Source organism: Mesoplodon mirus (genome assembly GCF_964341445.2).
Source record: "Mesoplodon mirus genome assembly, chromosome: 18".
Lineage (NCBI taxonomy): Eukaryota > Metazoa > Chordata > Mammalia > Artiodactyla > Ziphiidae > Mesoplodon > Mesoplodon mirus.
The window spans coordinates 43971917-43993695 of record NC_138994.1 but is presented as its reverse complement, the minus strand read 5'-3'; the positions used below and the strand labels follow the sequence as shown (position 1 = coordinate 43993695).

The window sequence follows — 21779 nt, the reverse complement described above, 5'->3', positions numbered from 1 at the left end:
CGCTCCTCTCACACATTCTCCGGCACTCGTGCAGGCGGCTCCCGGCTTGGCCGCTCGCTCCGGTCGCCGCGCCGCCGCCTCTGCAGTCGCAGCCGGGCATGGTGAGTGAGTGAGGTCGGGCGCCGCGCGCTCCCCAGCTTGCCGCCCGACCCCAGGCGCCGCCCGCTCCGTCCCGGGGAGCCGGCGGCGGCGGCGCGGGCGCGCCGCGGGGCTGGCGGCCGGGGAGCGGGCGGCCCGTGCGCCCGGGGCCTCGGGGCCGCGGGGCCCCGTCTCGGGAGCGGGCTCCGCGCCCCTCCCGGCCCCAGCCTCGCTCCTCGAGGGCTGCGCGCTCCCTCCCCTCCCGCCTCCCGGTCGCCCCACCCCGTGACCAGCTCCCCGTCTTGTCCCGCAGGACCCGCCCGGACGGGACCACGCCGCAGCCGCCGCTGGGAGCCGCGCTTCGGGTCCCGCCTAAGCCAAGCCGCGTGCGGGGCCGCCGCCGCCGCCGGCGGGGGATGGGGCTGCCCGGGAGGCGCGCCGAGCCCGCGGGGGGAGCGCGGAGCCGGCGCGCAGCCTGAGTCCCGGCCGCCCGCGCCGGGCTGGTCCGTGCGCACCGCGCGCCGCCGCCGCCGCCGCCCGCGCCCCGATGGCGCCATCGCCCCGGCGCCGCTGACCGCCCCGCGCCGCCAGCCCGGCCCGCGCGGCCCCCTCAGAGGCCGGCCGGCACGGGGAGCGGCCTGCCGCGGAAGCTTCCCCGCGCCCTCCCGCCCGGCCCCGCCATGGCGCTGCGGCGCCTCCTGCTGCTGCTGCTGCCGCTGCTCTCGCTCCAGCCCCTGGACCTGCTGCCCGGCGCCTCGGGCGCCCGCGCCCGCGCCGCCAACCGGACCCTGAGCGCCGGCGCCGCGGCCGTCGGGGGCCGGCGGCCCGGGGGCGCCCTGGCCCGGGGCGGCCGCGAGCTGAACGGCACCGTCCGGGCGCCCGGTGGCCCGGAGGCGGGGAGCCGGCGGGGGCAGCCCGCGGCGGCGGTGGCGGCGGCGGCCAGCGCGCCCGTCACCTACGAGACGTGCTGGGGCTACTACGACGTGAGCGGCCAGTACGACAAGGAGTTCGAGTGCAACAACAGCGAGAGCGGCTACCTGTACTGCTGCGGCACCTGCTACTACCGCTTCTGCTGCAAGAAGCGCCACGAGAAGCTGGACCAGCGCCAGTGCACCAACTACCAGAGTCCGGTGTGGGTGCAGACGCCCAGCACCAAGGTGGTGTCGCCGGGGCCCGAGAACAAGTACGACCCGGAGAAGGACAAGACCAACTTCACCGTCTACATCACCTGCGGGGTGATCGCCTTCGTCATCGTGGCCGGCGTCTTCGCCAAGGTCTCGTACGACAAGGCCCACCGCCCTCCTCGGGAGATGAACATCCACAGGTGAGCGCGGCCTCCCGGGGCCTGCCCCCAGACTCCCGGCAGCCTCATCCCTCTTTCCAGGCTTCCCTGTCCTCCTGGCTCTTGGCACCCGCCTTCCCCGGGTCTCTCTGTCTCTGTCTCTCTCTCGAGTCTTTTAAGTCAACTGAGCACCCTTTGCCTCTTTGACAGGCAATAAATCGGAGCCTTCTGTGCCCTCTTCTCCATTTCTTCAGAACCGGGAACGCATGCTCTGGTTGGTAGGGGGATTTACAGGGCAAAGTTAGGGAGTGGTGGAGTCCGTGAGTTTGAGTCTAAGAATTGTACACATTCCGTAACCCTGGGTAGGGGTCCAGGGTGCAGTTTTCAAGGCAGGTGGGTGCCTCGGTGCTGGCTCTTACTGCATACGGTTTTCTGAGTCAAACCAGAGCGTCATCTTGGATGTAGGAGATTGAACGATGTTGGAACCTTACTGAAAAGAGTGAGAACTGGGTGTTCCCGTGTGTTGGAGATGCGGGTGATACGGAAAAGAAGCCTCCTGGGGTGAGAAGGAATGCAGATCTAACCATTCCATCTTGACCAAGGGCATATGGTGTCTATTCATTGCATCCTGCCGAGTGGGATGCTTTGCTTTCCCGCTGAGACTGGAGGACTTGTTCTTTTAAACCCTGTGGGCAGAACTCTGTGAGTTAACACTTCTTGCTGTGTTCAAGCCGGTGGGCATCTTTCACTGTTTCCATAGGGAGGCAGTGGGGGCTGCCTCCCACCGAAACTTACGCCAAGAGCTTGAAATATGGTTGTGCAAGGTTCCACCCTGACTGCGTCCCTCCCACCCCGCCCTCTAGCTCCCCGAGCGCCCCTCGGGATCGGGAAACCAGCCTCTCTTTACAACTCTGTTCATGATGCCCCCAGGGGGGTGCAAACTCAGCTCTGCTTCCAGTCCCCTAGTGCTGATGAATGGCTGGACGTGGTTCAACAGTCTTTCAAGGAACAAACCCTGCCCCGGGACATGCCTCCATCCCTGGCACATGGTGTGGGCACTGCCCTAGTAATCGGGACCACCCCACACCGCCCAGACCAGTTTCTCTGAGTTTGCCCGGCAGTCCCGCACCCAGAGCCGTACAGCTTTAGCTCATCTCCGCACTCTGTCTGTTATCCTTTGGGCCTGAAAACCTTCCCCCGCTGCTGCGGACATTAGTCACCTGTACCTTGATGAAGAGAGAGAAAGGCAGATAGAAATTTCTGGGCGTGATTTCTTTCCCCCGTGGATACTGTGAGTGTTGAGAAAAGATGATACTCTCTGGCAGATTTTGAGTCAAATCCACAAAGTGTGGGTACTTTCATGTTGACAAACTCGGGTGTTGGAATTGGGTGCTTCTGAGAGGAGACGGGTTTATCAGCCTCACTCGTTAACCCTGAAGTGCCACTGCCTTCATCCCGCCCCCCATCTTATCTCTCAGGGAGTAAGTCTGTGGCTGGTTGGTCCTGGAAAATGACGGAGGAATCGTGGCACGTGGTCTGTGGTCAGTGCTGGCTCTTAAAAGCAGAGGGTCGGTGGGATGGAGAGAGCAAAAGCAGGACAAGACGCCCCCTCCTTTGGGTTTTGTCTGGCAAAGACTTCTCTCTCTTGGCTCCGCTTCCTGAAGCAGACGTGCCTGGTGCTTACGCCTCTGCCTCTGGTCCCCTCGGTTGTTCACCTTCCCCTTCTTCTGTGCTTCTGGCCTCTCGTCACACTTCCCATCCTGGCCGGGACCTCCTGTCAGTGGATTCCCACGAAGCTCTCTTTGGGTTTCTCTCTCCCCCGAGCCGTTCTTCTCTGCACCCCTGGGGAGACCTGCCCCCTGCCCTGCCTTCCACCTCCTACTGAATTTATTCATCATCACCTGGGAGGATGCTGATGGCCTTTGGATGCTGGCGTTGGCCTGAGTTCTATGGGCTTTGACCTTGGAGATGTCACTGTCCCCCCACCACGCTGACTCCCCAACCCACTCCAAACTAGGGCGACTAGTGTGTGTTTAGGTGTGCGGCTCAGTGGTGATGCCGTGGGGGCAGTTTCTCGCCGAGGTTGGGAAACAGAGGTAGCCATGGGAAGGGCGAGGCATTTCAGCCCTCAGACCATTATGTAAATGTGGGCTGTTTCTCCCTCAAATTCACCTCCTGATTTTATTCAGTTCACAGCACCTCTTCCAGAAGCTGCAGTCTCGCCTGTTCAGTGCTTGGGAAGCCATCATGTTGATGCTTGTTAGGTAGGGGACGGAGCCTGTCTTCGTGTTTGGGAGTGGCGTGGGAGAGAGGATAGAGCACGAGCGATCCATCTAGGACACTCCCTGAATGACCTTGGGCAGGTCAGGGGACCATTTTTCCATTCTGGATAACTCAGGCACAACAGCATTCCACCCCAACCTCTCCCTTCCCAGGCGTGTCGGGGTGAGTGTGCACGTTTGCAGGAGCAGCCCCCCGACCCCCGGGCGTGCATGAGTGGTACCACCACGCTCCCACTTTGCTCACGCCTCAGAGGTCGTTGCTTGCTGTTTCAGGGAGTTTGGGCTGCAGATTGCCTTGTTGGGGACCTGGGGTCGGGAAAAGGAGAGAACGATGGAGAAAGAGATAAATATTCACACCACGATGGGTCCTCCCTGGGGAAAGTGAAGGAGAAGGAATGTATACTCCTCAGAGGTCCACAGAAGAGGTGGGATACGCGCTCGGTTCCGTACTCCTTGAAATAGTTCAGCAACGGCATTTCCTTTCTGGAAAGGCAAAGATTATTTTACTGATTGCAGCGTGTGAGCCTCTGCGAAGATGGTGGCTGGGCAGACGGGCTGAGCGGGAGGGGTGTTTGTGGGGGTGTTAGAAGGGTGAAAAGGAAGACGCTGCCTTAGGACGAGCCATCTGCCTTCTCTGCCCCCTTAGGGCGGGCCTTCTCTTCCCTCTCCAGCCCCCGCAGGGAGGAAGATTTAGTCTTTTCCAGAAGTGATTAGACCTTGCCATCTGTGTGAGAAGTCCCCCCCCCACCTCCCCACCGTGTCTGGGGGGCAGCCATCGCCTCTCACACCAGAGCACGTGAGCACAGACTCTCAGCTGGACCTCAGGGAGGGGAAGGAGGTGGCCGCAGGGACCAGAGGCGCAGCCGAGTTCTGGATCTGGAGAGCCCTGAACGTCGGGTGCCCAGTTTTCCCACCCAGAACCCCGTTTCCCACCAGGATCTTGGCCCCACCTAGCCCTTCTTTCCACCTGCCCGGGCTGAGGCTCAAGCTGCCGGCCCGCAGGCGTCCGCCCATCTCAGTGTTTCACGAGTGGCTTCTGCGATGCTTCCCTGGGGCTGTCTCTTCAGTGAGGGGCTGCCATGGCCTCCAAGGGCAGGGGCTGTGCCCAGGACACGGCCTCAGAGGTGGGCTCCCTGTTGGCATTGGGTTTCAAACCAGCCGTCCCACATTCCAACCCGTTCCCTCCTCCTCACCCTTGTGTTCATTCATTAGAGTCTTGGAGATGAGAATCATTCTGAGGGAGGAACTATGTGGCTTTTTAAAAAGATGGCTAATTAACAGATAGGTCAGGAAGCTACTAGGATGCCGTAGGTGCAAACTGGTGAGGCCAGAGGTGCCGGGGGTCCTCCCACTGCCTGCACAGGGATGAAGGATGGAGGAATTTAAGGTGGGGATTGATGTGGAGAAGAAAAAAACCTGGATGACCGATGTTGTAAGGGAAAAGGAAGTATATTAGGAGGTGACCCTGGTAGCCATCAAAAGGGACCTTCATCTTCGGGTTCCTCTGCTTATTTCTAGAATCATCAAGGGAACACTGTGTCCTACCTTTTCTTCCTCCAGAAATTAATTACAAACCCAAAGAGCTCTGTTTTGTCCTCACATAATTGCAGTAGCGGGACCGCTCTGCCGGCTGATTTAGTGAGTTCTCTTGCTGGGTTCCTGAGCAATGAATTGTCAAATCACGCCAAACACTCCAGTTTTTGAAGCACGGTGGGCTCACTATAATGAATTGATCTAAACTGAGAGTCAACTTGGTTTTTTTTTTTTTTTTTTAACTTCAAAGATAGCAGTTGTTGGGAAAGAAAAAGAAAGCATCTTGCCTTGGACTGAAGGTCTTAGCCTTGCATGTTTTCCATTTTCTTTGAGTAAAAAAAAAAAAAAAATGCACGAAGGGAAAGCAGTGAAATTGTGGAAGAATTTAAGAAGGCTTATGGAGGGAGGGGTTCGGGGAAGGATACCGGGAAGACAGAAAGAAACAAAAATAGTAAAGGGAGGAGGGTAATCAGGTGAGAGAGGTGGGTGGCATTGCCCAGCTCCGTGCTTGGTTTCCTCCTGACCCCTGCAGCTATGTGCATATGTATTCATTCAACAGATGAGCCCTGCCCACCTGTTGTGGGCAAGGAACATTTCAAATTATAAAATGTAAGCCTGTCGAGTGTATGTTACCTTTGACCCACGAGGCAAAGCAGAGTTCATTCTCCATTGAGCAGGTCAGCCATGCAAATAGCCCTGACCTTGGACAGTCCTCCCTGGAACGTTGCTTGCTGTCTTCCTGGCCTCTGCCACCTTAACCCAGCCCCAGAAGGCATGCACCACATCGGTCCCTTTTCCCTGCCCACAACCCTGTCCCACGCCCAGAGCACATTCATTCGGAGGAACCTGCTGCTGAGTTACTAAGACTTGACCCACAGTTCTCTCGGGTGCCAAAACACAGGAGGAGAAAAAGTCCAGCGCACTGTTTCCAACCTGTTTTAATGAGAGATCAAGTGAGCGTGCAGTCGATTTCAGATCAGTTGTGCAGGAAGTAGTGATTAAGGGCTGAAAAAGTGAGCAGACCGAGAGAGGTGACCCCAGACAGACATGCCCTGGGATCCAGAAAAGGGAACTTCGCAGAAAGAAGCTTCATCCTCCCAGCTCCCCTGCCGGATTTTCCAGGGCCTGCCAGGATGGCCCTGAGGTCTTCACTCTGTGGCTCCTTGCCGTAGTCAGCCAGAGTCCCCGCTGCGTGTTAGAAGTAGCACCCAGCCCCTGGCTGCTGGGTGTCACCACTAGCCTTCTCTGCCACCCCCGCCCCCACCAAAGTCCTGCACAGTCTATGTTTGACATTAGGGTGAATTCAAGTGCATTTTGTCTTACAATTCTCAGTACATCCCTTGACAGCATATATCCCGTAGATACACAGTACTGTGGTTTGAACTTCCTTGTGTCTAGACCAGATCAGATTGGTGGCAGGGGAGGGAGCTCTGACGGACTGTATGAGGGCCTAGGTTAAGTTCATTTTAAAAATACTGTCTGCTGTGATTTTTTTCCCCTCTTTTCTCTACTTTAGGAAACTCCTATCTGTTATTTTTCCCTGAGTCACATTTATGACCCCCCCACTTCCAGCATCTTCATTCTTGGATGTTGCAGACAGGGAAGACAGCTTGGCGGGAGGGTTTACCAGCAACCCTTCAGAGGGTCTCAGACCCTTGGCCTTGAGCAGGCTTATTTTACACCCATTCAGGACAGATTGCTAACCTCGTCTTTTTTTTTTTTAATCTCTAGAAGTAAAACCAAAATGTTCTGAAAAGGCAGAGTAGTGCTTTCTATTATTTAGTCATCCATTACAGAACCATAGAATTTTTATTGTGGGCAAGTCGTTTAACTTAACTCTCTAATTTTGTAAGCCAAGCAGCTGAAGCCGAGGGAGGCCAGATGACAATGCCAGGGGTCCTCAGGGAGGGGGGTGAGTGATCTTGAACTATAGAAGCCAGGGTGCGGGTATCCTGGGCCACAGCCTCGTTTTCTTGCCCAGTGGAAATCTATTCTGTTTTACTTTACGTACAAATAACTTTCAGATATTTAGAGATGTGAGTGACAGCCTTCTCCCTTCTCTTGCTTCCCTATATTTTTTCAGCCCTTTCTCATTCAATGTTTCCATCCACTAAAACGATTTCCGTTCATCTTCCCCGGTCCTTGGCAGTTTCTCCGAATTCCTTTGTAAAGGGCAATACCTTGATCTAAGTTTATTATTATTATCCTTTAATAAGATTTGAGTAATGCAGCCCATTTGAAGATGGAAAATATAGCACAGGCCAAAGAGTTGTGAACCAGAGCAGTGGGTCACTGGATAAAACTATGGGCAGAAACCTGTAATGAAAAATACGGGCTGTGAATGCTTCCTCTCTGTCCCAGAGATGGGTGGGGATGCTGAAACCGACCAGGTGCGACCTGGTCCAACCGACCAGAGACCAGAGCCACCCCAGGCATCCCGTGGTCCTGAGAGGGAGTGATTTCAGCTTTGTCCTCCAGGCTGGCTCCCTGTGTATAAGACAGCTCTGTGACCCGCTGACGTACATTAACTGGTGCCCATCCTGCCCTTTCTCAGCTCTGGGCTGAGAGACCGCAGGGCCAGGGTGAATACAAGGTGAGGGCTTCAGAGAAGCTTTGGGGAGGATGGCTAATGAAGCTGGACGTTTGGGTCCCATCATGAGAAATTAACGTCTGTGGCATGCAGTTCGGGGCTTTTGCCTGCATTGTGCCCGAGTCCTCCTTGGAAAGAACCAGGACATACCTATCCTAATGTGTCATCCTTCTAAGCAGTCACTTTGGGAGGCCACACGCTGATTCTTCTCTGGGAAATATTGCCACGGCTCCTCTCTTGGAAGTGCTTTCAGAGCCCATGCATGCTGTTTTGACTTTTCATGATGGTAGCATATTTTTATCCTCCTAGGGTAGATGTGATTCTTGTAAGCAGCGATGTCATGGGGCTGAGGCTGATGGATGAAACAGGTGCTTGGCTGGTTATTGATCAGAAATGAAGGGGGCCTCCAGTAAGGAGACCTGCTGGCCCAGGGGCCATGTCAGCTGCCTCCAAAGGCAGGTGCCCCGAGGAGGCGTCCCGGTACTGAATGGCAGCCCGGCATCAGAGCCCCGTGCTCGTGAGGACCACTAGGAAGGAGCCCCTCCCCTCACTGAAGGATAATTACCGACCTTAAGAAAATCAGCTTCATGCTCTCTCAATGCGTCTGGGCAGACAGCGGAGGAGCTGGGAGAGAGGGGAAGAGAATGGGGTTCAATATGCAGAAAATGGCTCAAATAACTGCCCAGAAAGGGTTAAAAAATGGTCCCACATTTCTGCATGAGAAATGCAACTTGGGTTCTCAATTTGATTCTGAGGGTAAAGGGACCCGATTTCTTTGGGATGCGTGTGGCCAGGCTTGGGGTCAGAGCCGGGTGCCGGCTGTGCCCTGCCCTCCCTCCTCTCCACCTGAATGCCAGCCCCTCTGCGGTTTGGCATCCAGACGAGGTCACCACTTGGGCCAGAGAGCCATCGACGAGGCAGAAGCGTTTACAAGCACAGGAAGATGGGATTTCCGGTGGGCGTCGCCACTAGCGTCCTAACGTGCGTTTCCTGCGCCTCCCCAGACCCCCCAAAAGTGTGTTCATTCCACGAGGTTGATCACAGAAATGGAGCGAGGATGGGGCAGGCCGAGTTTAAGGGCTGGTGACAAGGGGCCACCAGGTGCAGCAGTCGTGGCCAATTCTTATTCCACTTCGGTGCGGGGGAAGCAGCGGCTGTGCTGCTGTAGCTGGGGCGGGATGGCGGCTTCTCACTGAGAGGTGGTGGGTGGCGAGGGGCTGGGGCAGAGGCTCTGACCCTGCCCGCCCCCGAACAGGCACTCTCGAGCACCCTGCTCTGCAGCTGGGCACCCCCCTCCTCGGCTCAGGCGTCAGGAAGGGGGGAACTCTGTCTCCCAGGAGCTTACAGGACACCGTCACCCGTCACTCCAGGAAGCTGGTGTTGAGGACCTGAGATCTCAGTCGGATGAGGACTCGAGGTCACATAGGTGAAGCAGGGCGGGGAACAGGAAACCCTCAGAAGAGCCCCCCTTCTCCGGGGCTCCCTCTGTACCCGGTACCCTGCGTTACCCCACTGCATCCTTCCACCACCCTGGGTCTGGTGGCCATTTCACAGATGACGAAATCAACTCAGAGGCTTAGTAACTTGCCCAGGGTCACACAGCTGGTCCATGGTTGGTCCCTATCTTCTTTGGGGGCCAACAAGGCAGTTGGCTCTCACCTTTCTGAATGTAAACGGGTCAGTGATACTCAGACTACTTGAGAAAGCCAAGACCCACACGCTCGTGCCCTGGGACGAGTTATCGCTGTAAGGGACTGGAGAGTGAGTGACCTACAGACCAGGGTACCTCAGTGCCGGGCTGGTGGCCTCACTGGCATTGCACGCAGGGCACGAAGGCGCCCGGGGCAGTGAAAGGGCTCCTCTTCAAGAATGGATTACGTTGGTGGAGGACTGTGAAGACAATACAAATACGTAAAGAGTAAAAACAAATGAACAAAACCACATGGGTTTTAATTGGGAAAAAAAACCTTAAAACAGCTCCCCGCCCCCGGCAAACCTTTACAGTATTGCAAGGACCCCAGGGCAATTCTGCAGGAGTCCTGGCTCCTGAGAGTAATGGGGCACTAGAGCAAAGAAGTGATTTGGGGGCGAGAGGATGGACCTCGGGCCATTGCCAGTTTTAATGATGGAGAGACGGATGGCTCACAACAGCCCCATCTATCACAGCTCCCCTCCCTGCCCCACGTATAACCTCGAGCACAGTGCGTGCAGGACCCAGACTTCCGGCCCGCTCACCCCTGCCTCTCTGCCCCACTTCTGCTCTTTGCCGTCTGGTCTTCATTCTCCGCGGCCCGCTTCCTCATCCCTCAGTCTTTCCCCGCGTTCCTCTGCTTCTCGGGCCCTGAAGCCCTCCGTCTTGAAAAGCCTGTGAAAGGGAAGGAGCCCTGGGTTTTGCCCTCCAGCTCCAGCTGTTGCGGCTGGTGGTGGCGGTCACGTGTGGTCACGGCCACGGTGGTGGTCCCTGGCGGGGCTCACACCCCGGGGTCTGCAGCTCCAGTGCAGGGGTCCCTGACCATCGGGTCGAGGTGGGGGTGGGAACGTGGAGGTCCTGAGCATTGTTTGCAGCCCCACCCTTGGTCCTCCTTGTCCAGAGCCGCTGTCCCCATCTTGGGACCTGTGGAGGCTCTGGGTGGCTGCGAGCTTGGCCCTGTCCCCTAGTGTTTGGGAGAGATGTCGCTGCTTTCTGAAGGCTTCACAGACACTCTCGTTCTTCCTCGCTGTTTTGGCCTGTGGTCTCGTGTACTGTTCCCATTAGCTCCGGCATTAAAGTCTCATTACTTAGGACATCTGTCCTCTGGACAGAGTCGCAGTTCCCTTAGCCAAATGTCCTCTTCTGGGAAGGATGCTTCACACCCAAACAGGCAACTCTTCCCTCTTCCTTCCATCCTGCTGCTCCAGCGAGGAGGGATTTGAACCCTGAGAATGCGTGCTGGAGCGAGGGGGCGCAGGGGTGTGTCCAGAGTCCATCCATCCCCCCGCTGCTGAGGTCCTGGGATGCAGACGCCTGCCATCACCCAGGGGCACAGAGGGGGCTGAACCCCATAATAGCAAAGAAGTTGTTGCCAGGAGAGCTTTTCGCTTCCAGCCCTCGGATCGGCCTCGGATCCTACCAGTAGGGACTCTGGCCTCAGTCACCCCGATGTCTGGGCAGCTGAGGGTGGGCTCGTGTTAACCCACCTCCTGAAATGACCAGGCAGGAGGCCCAGCCCAAGTGCTGAGGCTGCTCCAGAACTCTGGGAAGAATCTGGTTTCCAGCCTCCCTCTTGGACCCCCTCTGACTTTTTCCTGCATCCTGAGAAATTTGCCTGAGCTTTCCCAGGAATGCCATCCCGGTGGCTCCGAAGGCTCTTCGTGCTATGAGAAATCACGCAGCTTTTCTGTTCTCGGGTCCTCAGCAGCCAGCTTCTTCCCCACTCTGAGCATTTGCGAAGAGAACCTGGCCTTTAGCGGAGGATCTGTGGCTTCTCTCTCTCTCTCTCTTCAGTCACATCATTAAAATGTTTCTTTTTGTTCCTTTCGGTGGATTTGTCCACTGCTGCTGCTTTCTCCATCTGTCCTTCTTTTGATTCCTCTTCTGTTGAGTTTTTTCGTTTCCCGGCTTCCTCCCTTTCTCCTTCTTGAACTTGTCCTGCTGTAACTTCATTAAACTGCATCAGTTCAGACTCTGCTAATTCAAAATTTATCCAAATTGGACCTCAGCAAAGTTGCTTTCCTTTTCTCTCTCTGATAAAAAGCTGTGATGAACAGATTAATAGCTCAGACAAGACTGCAGAGATTGTGCAGGGTGCATCCGCCAGGCAGAAAGACAGACTGTTTTCAAGCAGGCTCTTCTGTAGACAATTGGCATGCTAATTACAAATCATTCTTATCTGTTCAATAAAGTAGCTCTCCAAAGATCAATGTTGTTTTTCAGCCTAGTCTGTAATCCTGCAGTGGCCCAGGAAGCAGTAAAAATGTATTTCCTTTAAAGCATTTTATAATTTCCTTGTCTGTTTTATTGACTGGGATTAGCCTGCCCCCATTTCTGCTGAATTGGTGATGCTTGCCTGTAGGCTGCTTTGAATTCCCTCTCGAATTCCCTCTGGGGGCTCCCGCTTATTTCCCCTCTTCTTGTTTCTTGTTTATTTTTTGTATTTCCCTGAATTTCTAGAATCCAGAAACTCTCTCGCTTTTGGCTTTGAGAATTCTGTGATGGATGATGCCACCACCCAGGGCGCCCCTCATTCCATCTTGCCAGGGTGACCAGATGGGCACAAGAGGTTAGGGTCCTGAAGGCAGACTTAGGACGGCTGGCCCTGTCTCTGGGGGATAAGAGGACAGAGATCTCTGTCTTTCCTCCCTCCATTCTTTCCCTATTGCCTGTTCCTGCATCGCTGTCCCAACACCACTGTAGGACAAGGTAGGATGTGCTTAGATGCACCCTTATGGAAGAGGACATGGACCTCCCTTCCTTTGCCTGTTTTTGTGGCTCTCAAGGGACCCCTAGCAAAGCCCCCTTGCCCTCACTCTTGGAGGTCGTCATCCATCTTTCCCTGCCTTAGAGCACTTCCTGAGATAGGAGGCAGGCTAATGGCAACTTCTGTCACTTCCTGTGCCCATGACCTTGGGTGAGTCCCTCGGCCCCCTCTGGCCTGTTGGCCCTGCTGTGGGTTGGGGGCTATCAAGTTGTGGAGGTGTGTTCACCTCCGGCCCATTCTGATCTCCGCACACCTGGGAAATTCAGGAACACAGAGTCTGTCCTTTCAGATGCAACAGCCCTGGGGTGCAGAAGAAAATACATTTTCCTCCAACATTACGTTCACATAAGAATGCTGTCTTCACGTGGCCTCACGGGAATGCTTGTCTTTAGCATCTTAAACTTATAGACTCTCTTGGGTGAAAGGGGCTGATGAGGTGCTTTCATGCCTCTCCCGCTGGGGCTCCCCCTCCCCCTGGAGGTGGTCCATTCTATTGTTAGGACGCAATTCCAGTTAATTCTCATGGGAAGCCAATATTGACTTCCCTGGCATGAGGTCTGCCCGCCTGGGCAACCCCACCCTTGTGTACCCCACCCTTTCAATAGTGGCATTGATGGGAAGGTACTTGAACTTGGAAATGACGATGTTTATAATTTTTTTTTATAGAAGGAAGAAAAAAATGGAAAGAAAAGAAAGAAAAAGGGAGGTAGGAAGAAGGAAGAAAAAAAATAACTGAGTCTTTTGCAGAAAATGTTGCCCCAGCCCATTTGACCCATTTGCTCTTTTAATAGCCCAACAGGATCCTGATGTGTTTTGCCCATGATGTGAATCCCTTTGGTTTTTTATCTCGAAGTTTCTTTGCCTGGTTGCGGGAGCACGATTTGTGGTGGCCTCACAGGAAAGAACAAATAGACACTCTCTTTGCACTTGGCTTGCAGAGTCCAAGTTCAGGGTTTAGCAAAAGCTGGTGTGTGACCTTAGGCCTGAGGGGAAAGTATGGGATGTAGGGGGTCCCTTCCAGGATGACCCGTAGCCACAGCCGTGCCATGTGGCTCCCTCGCCACACCAGGAGTTTTGCCATCTGGCATTGTTGAGTCAGCCCACCAAGACTCCCCTCTTGCACCTGTACACATGGACTTTTGTTGTGGTTCTGTTGGCTGAGCCTCTAGACACGGGGAGGCTGTATTTGGATTGATTTATTAATCGCATGTTTAGTGCTTACGAGGTGCCAGGTTCTGCTCTAAGTGCTCGACAAACATGAACTCAATCCTCACAGTAACCCTAAGAGGTGACCATTGTTTTTGGCCTTATTAGTTTGGCCTTAGTTTTTTCAGCAAGGACACAGAACCACAGGGCACTTAAGTAGCTGCCTAACGATCACCAGTATCCTAAGTGGCTGGAATTCTGACTCAGGTACTCTGGCTCCAGAATCCCTGTGTTTAGCCAGTGGGCAATACTGCCTTCATTTTGCGTCTCCTATAGATTTACGTCTCCTATAGATTTACGTCTGTGTTTATAGCAAATCAGGAAAATGACACCAAGGCTATCAACAGTAAGAGCAGCAGTAGGTGCATTTATGAACTCATCCGTCACCTGGCTGCCCAAGTGACCCTGCTAACAAGTCTTGGTGGCAGTTTTGTTCTCCCAGGTCCAAACGGTAACTGGCCTTGATGCGTCCAGATCTTTGATTCATGCTCAGACAGTCCACATATTTCTGAAAAAGTCTAGGCTTGGTGTAGATGCGACCGAATTTCCCAGGCCTGGGTAAATTTTCACATGATTCATGAGAGGCAAGGAATGGCGTGTGTGGAGGAGATGCCGTTAGGGATGAATTGGGGTCCCAGGGGATGCACATCGACCCTGTACCTAGCTGCGGCTCGTCATTGAGGGACAGCTCCAGGTCAGGCGCTCATTGGGATGCAGTGACTTGCCTTGCCTGGAAAACAAAGCAGGCGGGCTGAGCTTTCCCTTGCTAAGTTCGGCTGTGCTTATTGGCCATGATGAATTCCGATTGTGCCGGGGACAACTCAGACCTGCAGAACGGCTGGGTGCAGATGCACAAACATTGTTATCACAACAAAGGAGATTCTCCCCATCTATTCGGAGCCTCTGTGTATGTGGAGAGTGGTCTTGTGCACACACAAAGCCGGCAGCTGTGTTTTTCAAGTGGACTGTGAGAGAACCAGAAAAAAGGAGAACTAAATTAAGCCATTCTCCTCGGTCCGTGTTTATTAAAAATATATTCACTTCAGTTGTCCGGAGTGCGTGTTTCAGAGAATAAAAGCACCCGACTGCCCAGTAGATAAGGATGAGGCTGAGGGTAAAGAGGATTCTAGCTGTCCCCAGAGCGGCAGAGTCGAGTAAAAGCTCAGTCATCTGGGACTCACATAACCAGAAGAGTAGAATGTCTACACTCTACTTCTGGGAGAAGGACCACAGAAGTAGCTATCAGAATCTTCCGTGGTTCATTCTCCAGTTTTTATAGGATTCCATTTCCTAGATTGTCTATATTTTATTGAGTTTTCTCTGTGAAGAGAACTAAAGATTAGGTTGGTGGCCCTCTCATGGAAGAACTTTGCTTTTTTTTTTTTTAAGTAATTATATTCAGTATATGCTACTTATTTAGGCAGGAACGCTTTTAGAAAATTCTTCAAAGACAAGAGTGTTCTCATTAGTCCTTAAGAATAAAAACATTAACCAGAATAGTTTATTCATGGAATAGTTCATCTGTTCGGCCTTTTATCATACCCATCCAACAGCATAAATTTGTTCCTACTGCTCCCGAAAAGAGAAAGGTCCTGACTAGGGGGTCTTAACTATGCAGCTTGCCTTGCTCTTGGCACGGAAAAACTTACTGAACACCAGCCGAACTGATTTCCTCCCTTCTGTGGCATTTTGTGGCTCCCAGATCCAGAGACATGGCCGAGGCAGGAGGCTGGTTTCCATTTGTTCCACTTCAGTGAGCAGAGATAGTCATGGTGTCTTCATGGACAGCATGTTAATTGAGCTCAAAAAGACTTATCAGTAAACTAGGGTTCCTAGCTTCCCCACTTAATTTGGGGGGAACCTAAGTTTTACCCCCTGCTCCGTGAGTGAAGATTGGGACAAAACTATTCCACGTTTTTATCTGGCACTCTTTTGCCACATTTGTTTTCAAACTTGGAAGCTCCATGAAGTCCAGGGACTGCTGAATGGAGGGTAAGAACTTGGTAGAGTAAGGCTCTGGCTCTTATTCTGGCCTCATGCAGAGCAGGAGTCTAATGAAGTATATTGGTGTTCTACTCAGAATTTCATTTGATGGAAGGTTGCCTGCTAAGACAATGTAAAAACTTTTATTACTGTTGATGGTCATGACTCAGTAAGGTGAATAGAAATGGGCAGTTGGGTGACCACTGAGTTCTGTCTGGGTAGATTTTTCTACTAAAGATTGAACATGCTCTATATCTCCTGTTCAGAGACCACTGCAGGAACACAGTAGGTGAAAAAATAAATGTGATTAAGTGGTGGAGGATTGGAAGGAAAGATGGATGGATGGATGGATGGATGGATGGATGGATGGATGGATGGGGTGTTGGATAGATGGATGGATTAATGGATGGATGGATGGATGGATGGGGTGTTGGATAGATGGATGGATTAATGGATGGATGGATGGATGGATGGGGTGTTGGATAGATGGATGGATTAATGGATGGATGGATGGATGGATGGATGGATGGATGGATGGATGGGGTGTTGGATAGATGGATGGATTAATGGATGGATGGATGGATGGATGGATGGATGGATGGGGTGTTGGATAGATGGATGGATTAATGGATGGATGGATGGATGGACAAATAGGTGAATAGAAAATTCAGTGGTATGAAGTCAGCCTCTGTAGTGTAACAGAGGCTACTTATGTTTGAAATCTGGATTTACTGCTTACCAGCTCTGTGACCTCAGACAAGATATCTAACCTCTCAAAGTCTTAGTTTTCTCATCATCAAAATATGGCTACTGATAGCACCTACTGAGGATTATATAAGATAATGCATAAAAGAGTTGAGTACTCCATCTGGCACATAGTAATGGCTCAATAAATTATGGCCCTTAATTTCCCAAGCTGGCAAGACCATGAAGCAAAGTTAAACCGAGGTTTTGTTTATTTTTCTCATGTTAAGGGAATCATTTGCCATTTTAAGAAAGATTTCGTGTCTTGAATACAGGTGGCAACACATCAAAATGTTGTCCAGGCTTGGTCCCTACAGGAATTGCAATAACTCAATGCTTAGGGAAATTCAAACACACTTTCATTCCTTGGGACCACTGACAACATTAACCAAGGTGTTAAGCGAATAAATAATTGGTCTTGACCTGAACCACTCATTGACTAATTGTTTCTCCACGCCCTAATGTTAACTGGCATTTGCTAAATTAGCAGACCCAGCTGGAGAGACTGGGAGGACTCATTCAAGCTGACAATCCCTAGGAAAGTGAGATGTATATAAAAGGCAGTCCCATTGAGCAGAAGGACATCAGGACTCCAGCCGGAAGCCCTGGGTTGAAATTTTGGTTCCGTCACGTTCTCATCCTAGAATTAGTCTGAGCCTCAGTTTCGTGTTTAAAATTGGGGTAACCGTAGCTGCAAAGGTCCCAGGTTTAGTACGGCCGCCACGCCGGACAAGGCAGGTAAAACCCTTAGGACCTGTTCAGTGCTATCCATATGTAAGATGGGATCTCAGTTTTGCAGATGGTTAATATACAAGCAACGAGTCCTGAAGAACGCAAAAATTTCCTGGCTTGAGTGATCAGAATGACTGTTTTCCCTGTTCAGATTTGCTGCCCAATTAATTAACTCTCCCCTGCTCGCCACACACCCACAAAAGCCAAGGAATCCATGTGCAGCGAACCAAGGCAATTAGGTAGATAATTCAGGCAAAAAACATTCCTTTGTTTCCTATATCCAGATATTGCAGCAAAGTGGCTCTGGGGGAGGGGGAGATTGGGGGATTGGGATGAGCAGGACAAAGAACCAGATTCTTCAAGTTCTTAAATTAGACCTCTGTAGTGGGCACGGGACGGGGGGAGGGGCGGCGTGGGGCTACCCTTGGCTGGGAACCAGCCTCACTCCTCACTGGCCCGTCTCTGTCTCTCACCCCCAGATGCTCTTTCCCTGGGAAGGTCCCTCTCCGATCCCATCTCCCTATCTCTCACCTTCTGAATCTCATTCTTTCTCTGAGTTTCTCTGTGTCCCATTTTCCCTCTGGCTCTGCCTGCCTGTCTGTCTGTGACCCTCTGATTCTGTCTCCCCCCGACTCTGTCCCATTGTCTGTATCTCTCTCTACTCGGTCATCTCTGCATCTCTCCCTCGGCCTCTCTCTGGCTCTGAGTCTCTGACTCCCTTCCCATTTGTTTGGCTCCCTTTCTGTCCATCTCTTCCCTCCCTTTGTTTCCTTTCCCTCTCCTTCTGTCTCCACCTCTGTCCCTCTGTCGCTCCCTTTCTCTCGGTTTGTCACTGTCTGTCCCTCTCTCTCCCCCCACTTCCAACCCCAAAGGGGTCTCTGTCCCTTTCTTTGACCCCGAGAGCTGCAGCCACTGTCTCACAAAACCTGCTTCCCGCTTCCTCAATGGCCAATTTTCTTTCCTACGGTGAGAAAGTAGCTCAGGCCTTAACCCATTTCCTCCGGCGTCTCCAAATTAATTAGGTGAGATTGGGATCGCACATTTCAGAATTAGAATAATACCTATCCAGCACCCTGGAGAGAAGGGGATGGAAGGTGGAGAGGAATGGGAGCGAGGAGGGAGGTCACCGAGCCGAAGAGCTGAGGGAAGGGTGTGTGAGCTGAAAGAGGGGGACCCAGCACCATCTGGGAACGAGGCCCACCTTTCTGGCTGCCAGAGGGCACTGGGAAAAGGGGGCTCTTGGAGGATGGTGCTCAGGAGGCCAGGATCACATCCCTGGCTACTGTCCTCCTCGCTGGTACCACACAGGGCAGGGTCCCTGCCCCCAGCTAGCCTGAATCTTCAGCACATCCGTCCCCTTTGGCTGTGCAGCCCAGCTCAGCCCTGCCAACAGGGCACTTGGAGAGGGTACCACGCAAGTCATTACCTTTAGGAGGAGACAGCTTGGCTGTAACCCAGTTAAAACTCATTCACCAGCAGCAAGCCAGAGGCACGCAGAGATGCTCTGGGGAGCCTGATGGTCTCCAAAGAGGTGTCTTCCCTTTTACGTCTCATCTCTCAGGGCCTGCATCCTGCAGGGCTTCTCAGGAGATGGGCACTGAGAGTCCCCTTCCCCCAGGTGCCCCCATCCTGGGAGTGCTGATCTCAGCTTGAAAATCTCTTCTCTGCTGGGTCCTCCTTGGCCAATAAGCCTGGAGCGAATCTGCTGCGAGTTTGCCATTTACACCGTCCATATGGACAAAAGGGATGAAAGCCCTACAAGGATGGGACAAGGATGATCTTCACTCCTTTCTCTCTTTGTTTTTTTTTTTTCTTTTAAATAAATTTTTATTGATTTACAATGCTGTGTTAGTTTCTTCTGTACAGCACAGTGGGTCAGCTATACGTATACATATATCCCCTCTCCTCCTTCCCACTTAGGTCACCACACAGCAGAGAGTTCCCTGTGCTCTACAGAGGTTCTCATTAGTTATCTAATTTTACGCATAGCATCAGTAGTGTATATGTGTCAATCCCGGTCTCCCAGTTCCTCCCACCACCACTTCCCGCTTGGTATCCATACGTTTGATCTCCACGTCTGTGTCTCTATTTCTGCTCTGCAAATAAGATCATCTATACCATTTTTCTAGATTCCACATACATGTGTTAATATATGATGTTTATTTTTCTCTTTCTGACTGACTTCACTGTGTATGACAGTCTCTAGGTCCATCCACCTCACTACAAATGATCCATTTTCGTTCCTTTTCTATGGCTGAGTAATATTCCATTGTATATATGTACCACACCTTCTTTATCCATTCCTCTGTTGATGGACATTTAGGTTGCTTCCATGTCCTGGCTATTGTAAATAGTCCTGCGATGAACATTGGGGTGCATGTGTGTTTCTGAATTATATTTTTCTCTGGATATATGCTCGGGAGTGGGACTGCTGGATCATATGGTAGTTCTATTTTTAGTTTTTTAAGGAACCTCCATAGTGGCTGCACCAATTTACATTCCCACCAACAGTGCAAGAGGGTTCCCTTTTCTCCACACCCTCTCCAGCATTTATTGTTTGTGGATTTTTTGATCATGGCCATTCTGACCAGTGTGAGGTCATACCTCATTGTAGTTTTGAATTGCATTTCTCTAATAATTAGTGATGTTGAGCATCTTTTCACGTGTTTATTGGCCATCCTTTCTCTCTTTGAATAATGGCTGAGCAATGTGCCAAGACCCGGGGAAACACTGATGGCCCCGACACCCAAGATCCCCTGACTTCAAATGTTCATCTCAGTGTCTCCAGCCCTAGTTGTCCCAGAGCCCAGCCTAGTGTCCGACCTTGGTACACATCTCTGGAACTAGATTGCTCTGAGCATTAATCAAAGACCCACTTCACGTAGTGCTAGGTAGATGCAGATCTGAGTGTCTCAACCTCGCCACTGTCGGCATTTTGGGTGGGATAATTCTTTGCTGTAGGGGGCTGTCCTGTGCATTGTAGGATGTTTAGCAGCACCCCTGGCCTCTACCCACCTGTTGCCAATAGCAATTCCCTCCCCAGTTGTGTGACAACCAAAAATGTCTCCAGCCATTGCCAGCTGTCCCCTGAGGGGCAAAATCATTGTCGTTGATGTAGGTTTAGTACTGACCTTCCAAAAGCGTGGTCTTAACCACATGACACCGTTTTCTTTCATAGATACCTGAGAGGTCTTTGTAAGAACGTGAGAGGCAAGAAAAAGAATGTAAGCTTTCTTTTTGTAATAGCAGCTTTGTCAGGCTGTGATTCACCTACCATAAAATTCATCCTTAAATTTTAAATTGTCCAATTCAGTGATGTTTATACATTTAGAGTTGTCCACCTATCACTGCTAGCTGATTTTAGAACATTTTCATCTTCCCCAAGAGAAAACCGGTACCTATTAGCAATCATTCTTCATTTGCCCCTCCCCCAGCCCCTGGTAACCACCAATCTACTTTCTGTTGCTGTGGATCTGCCTAATCTGGATATTTTATATACATAGAATCATAACATGTGGTCTTTCATGACTGGATTCTTTTACTTAGCATATTTTCAAGGTCCATTCATGTTGTAGCACATATCAGAACATCATTGCTTTTTCAAGACTAAATAATAATAACATTGTGTGAATACGCTACATGTTGTTTATCCATTCTTCAGTTGATGGACATTTGGGTTATTTCCACCTTTTGACTGTTGTTAATAATGCTGCTATGGAGAATTCCCTGGCAGTCCGGTGGTTAGGACTCAGCGCTTTCACTGCTCGGGCTCCAGGTTCAATCCCTGGTTGGCGACCTAGGATCCTGCAAGCCATGCAGTATGGGCAAAAAATAAAATAAAAAATAGAAATAAAACATTTCATTGATGTATTATAATAAATAAATAAAATATGCAGAAACCAACTTGAATGGGCCTCTGTTAAAAAAAAGATAATGCTGCTGTGAACTTTCATATACAAGTTTTGTGTAGGCGTATGTTTTCATTTCTGTCGGGCATATACCTAGGAGTATTTTAATTGCTAGGCCATACAGTAACTCTGTTTAATATTTTGAGGAACTGCCAGACTGTTTACCAAAGGGTCTGCACCGTTTCACATTCCCACCAGTAGTTTATAAAAGCTCCAGTTTCTCCACGTCCTTGCCAACATTTGGTGTTTTCTTTTTGGTTATAGCTATCCTGGTGGGTGTAAAGGGTTATCTCATTGTGTTTTCGATTTGTATTTTCCTGATGACTAGTGATGTTGAGCTACTTTTCATGTATACCTTTTCTGGAGAAATGTCTGATTATATCTTGTCCATTTTAAAATTGGGTTGTTTGTTTTTTATTGTTGAATTTTAAGAGTTCTTTATATATTCTGGATGCAAATCTCTTAGCAGAAATATGACTTGCAAATATTTTCTCCCATTCTGTGGGTGTCTTTCATTTTCTTCATGCTGCTCTGATGCAGCAATGTTTTTAGTTTTGATGACGCCTACTTTACCTGTTTTTTTCTTTCATTCCTTGTGCTTTTGGTGTCATATCTAAGAAACCATTGCCAAATCCGAGGTCACAAAGATTTACTTCTCAATTTTCTTCTAAGAGCGTATAGTTTTAGCTCTAAATATTTAGGTCTGTGATCCATTTTGAGAATCCAACTTTATTCTTTTGCATGTGGATATCCATTTGTTGAAGAAACTTCTTTCCTCATGATCATGACACCCTTGTTAAAAATCAGTTGAACGTAGACTTATGGGTTTATTTCTGGACTCTTCAATTTGATTCCATTGGTCTGTATTTCTGTTACAACTTTTAAAAAAATTTTTATTTATTTTTATTTTTGGCTGCGTTGGGTTTTTGTTGTGGTGCACGGGCTTCTCACTGCGGTGGATTCTCTTGTTGCAGAGCATGGGCT

The 21779-nt window shown here is 51.2% G+C and overlaps 1 protein-coding gene across 4 annotated transcripts in view; it reads left to right on the top strand.

Moving 5' to 3' along the window:
- Positions 1–758: 758 nt before the first annotated feature.
- Positions 759–21779, top strand: part of SHISA6 (shisa family member 6) — a gene marked incomplete at both ends in the record, with an annotated part of 244373 nt that continues 223352 nt past the window's right edge. For all 4 annotated transcript variants that reach the window (XM_082605541.1, XM_082605540.1, XM_082605539.1 and 1 more), the window contains one exon: positions 759–1402. In XM_082605541.1, the coding sequence (XP_082461667.1) occupies positions 759–1402 (644 nt within the window). The remainder of the gene's footprint in view (positions 1403–21779) is intronic.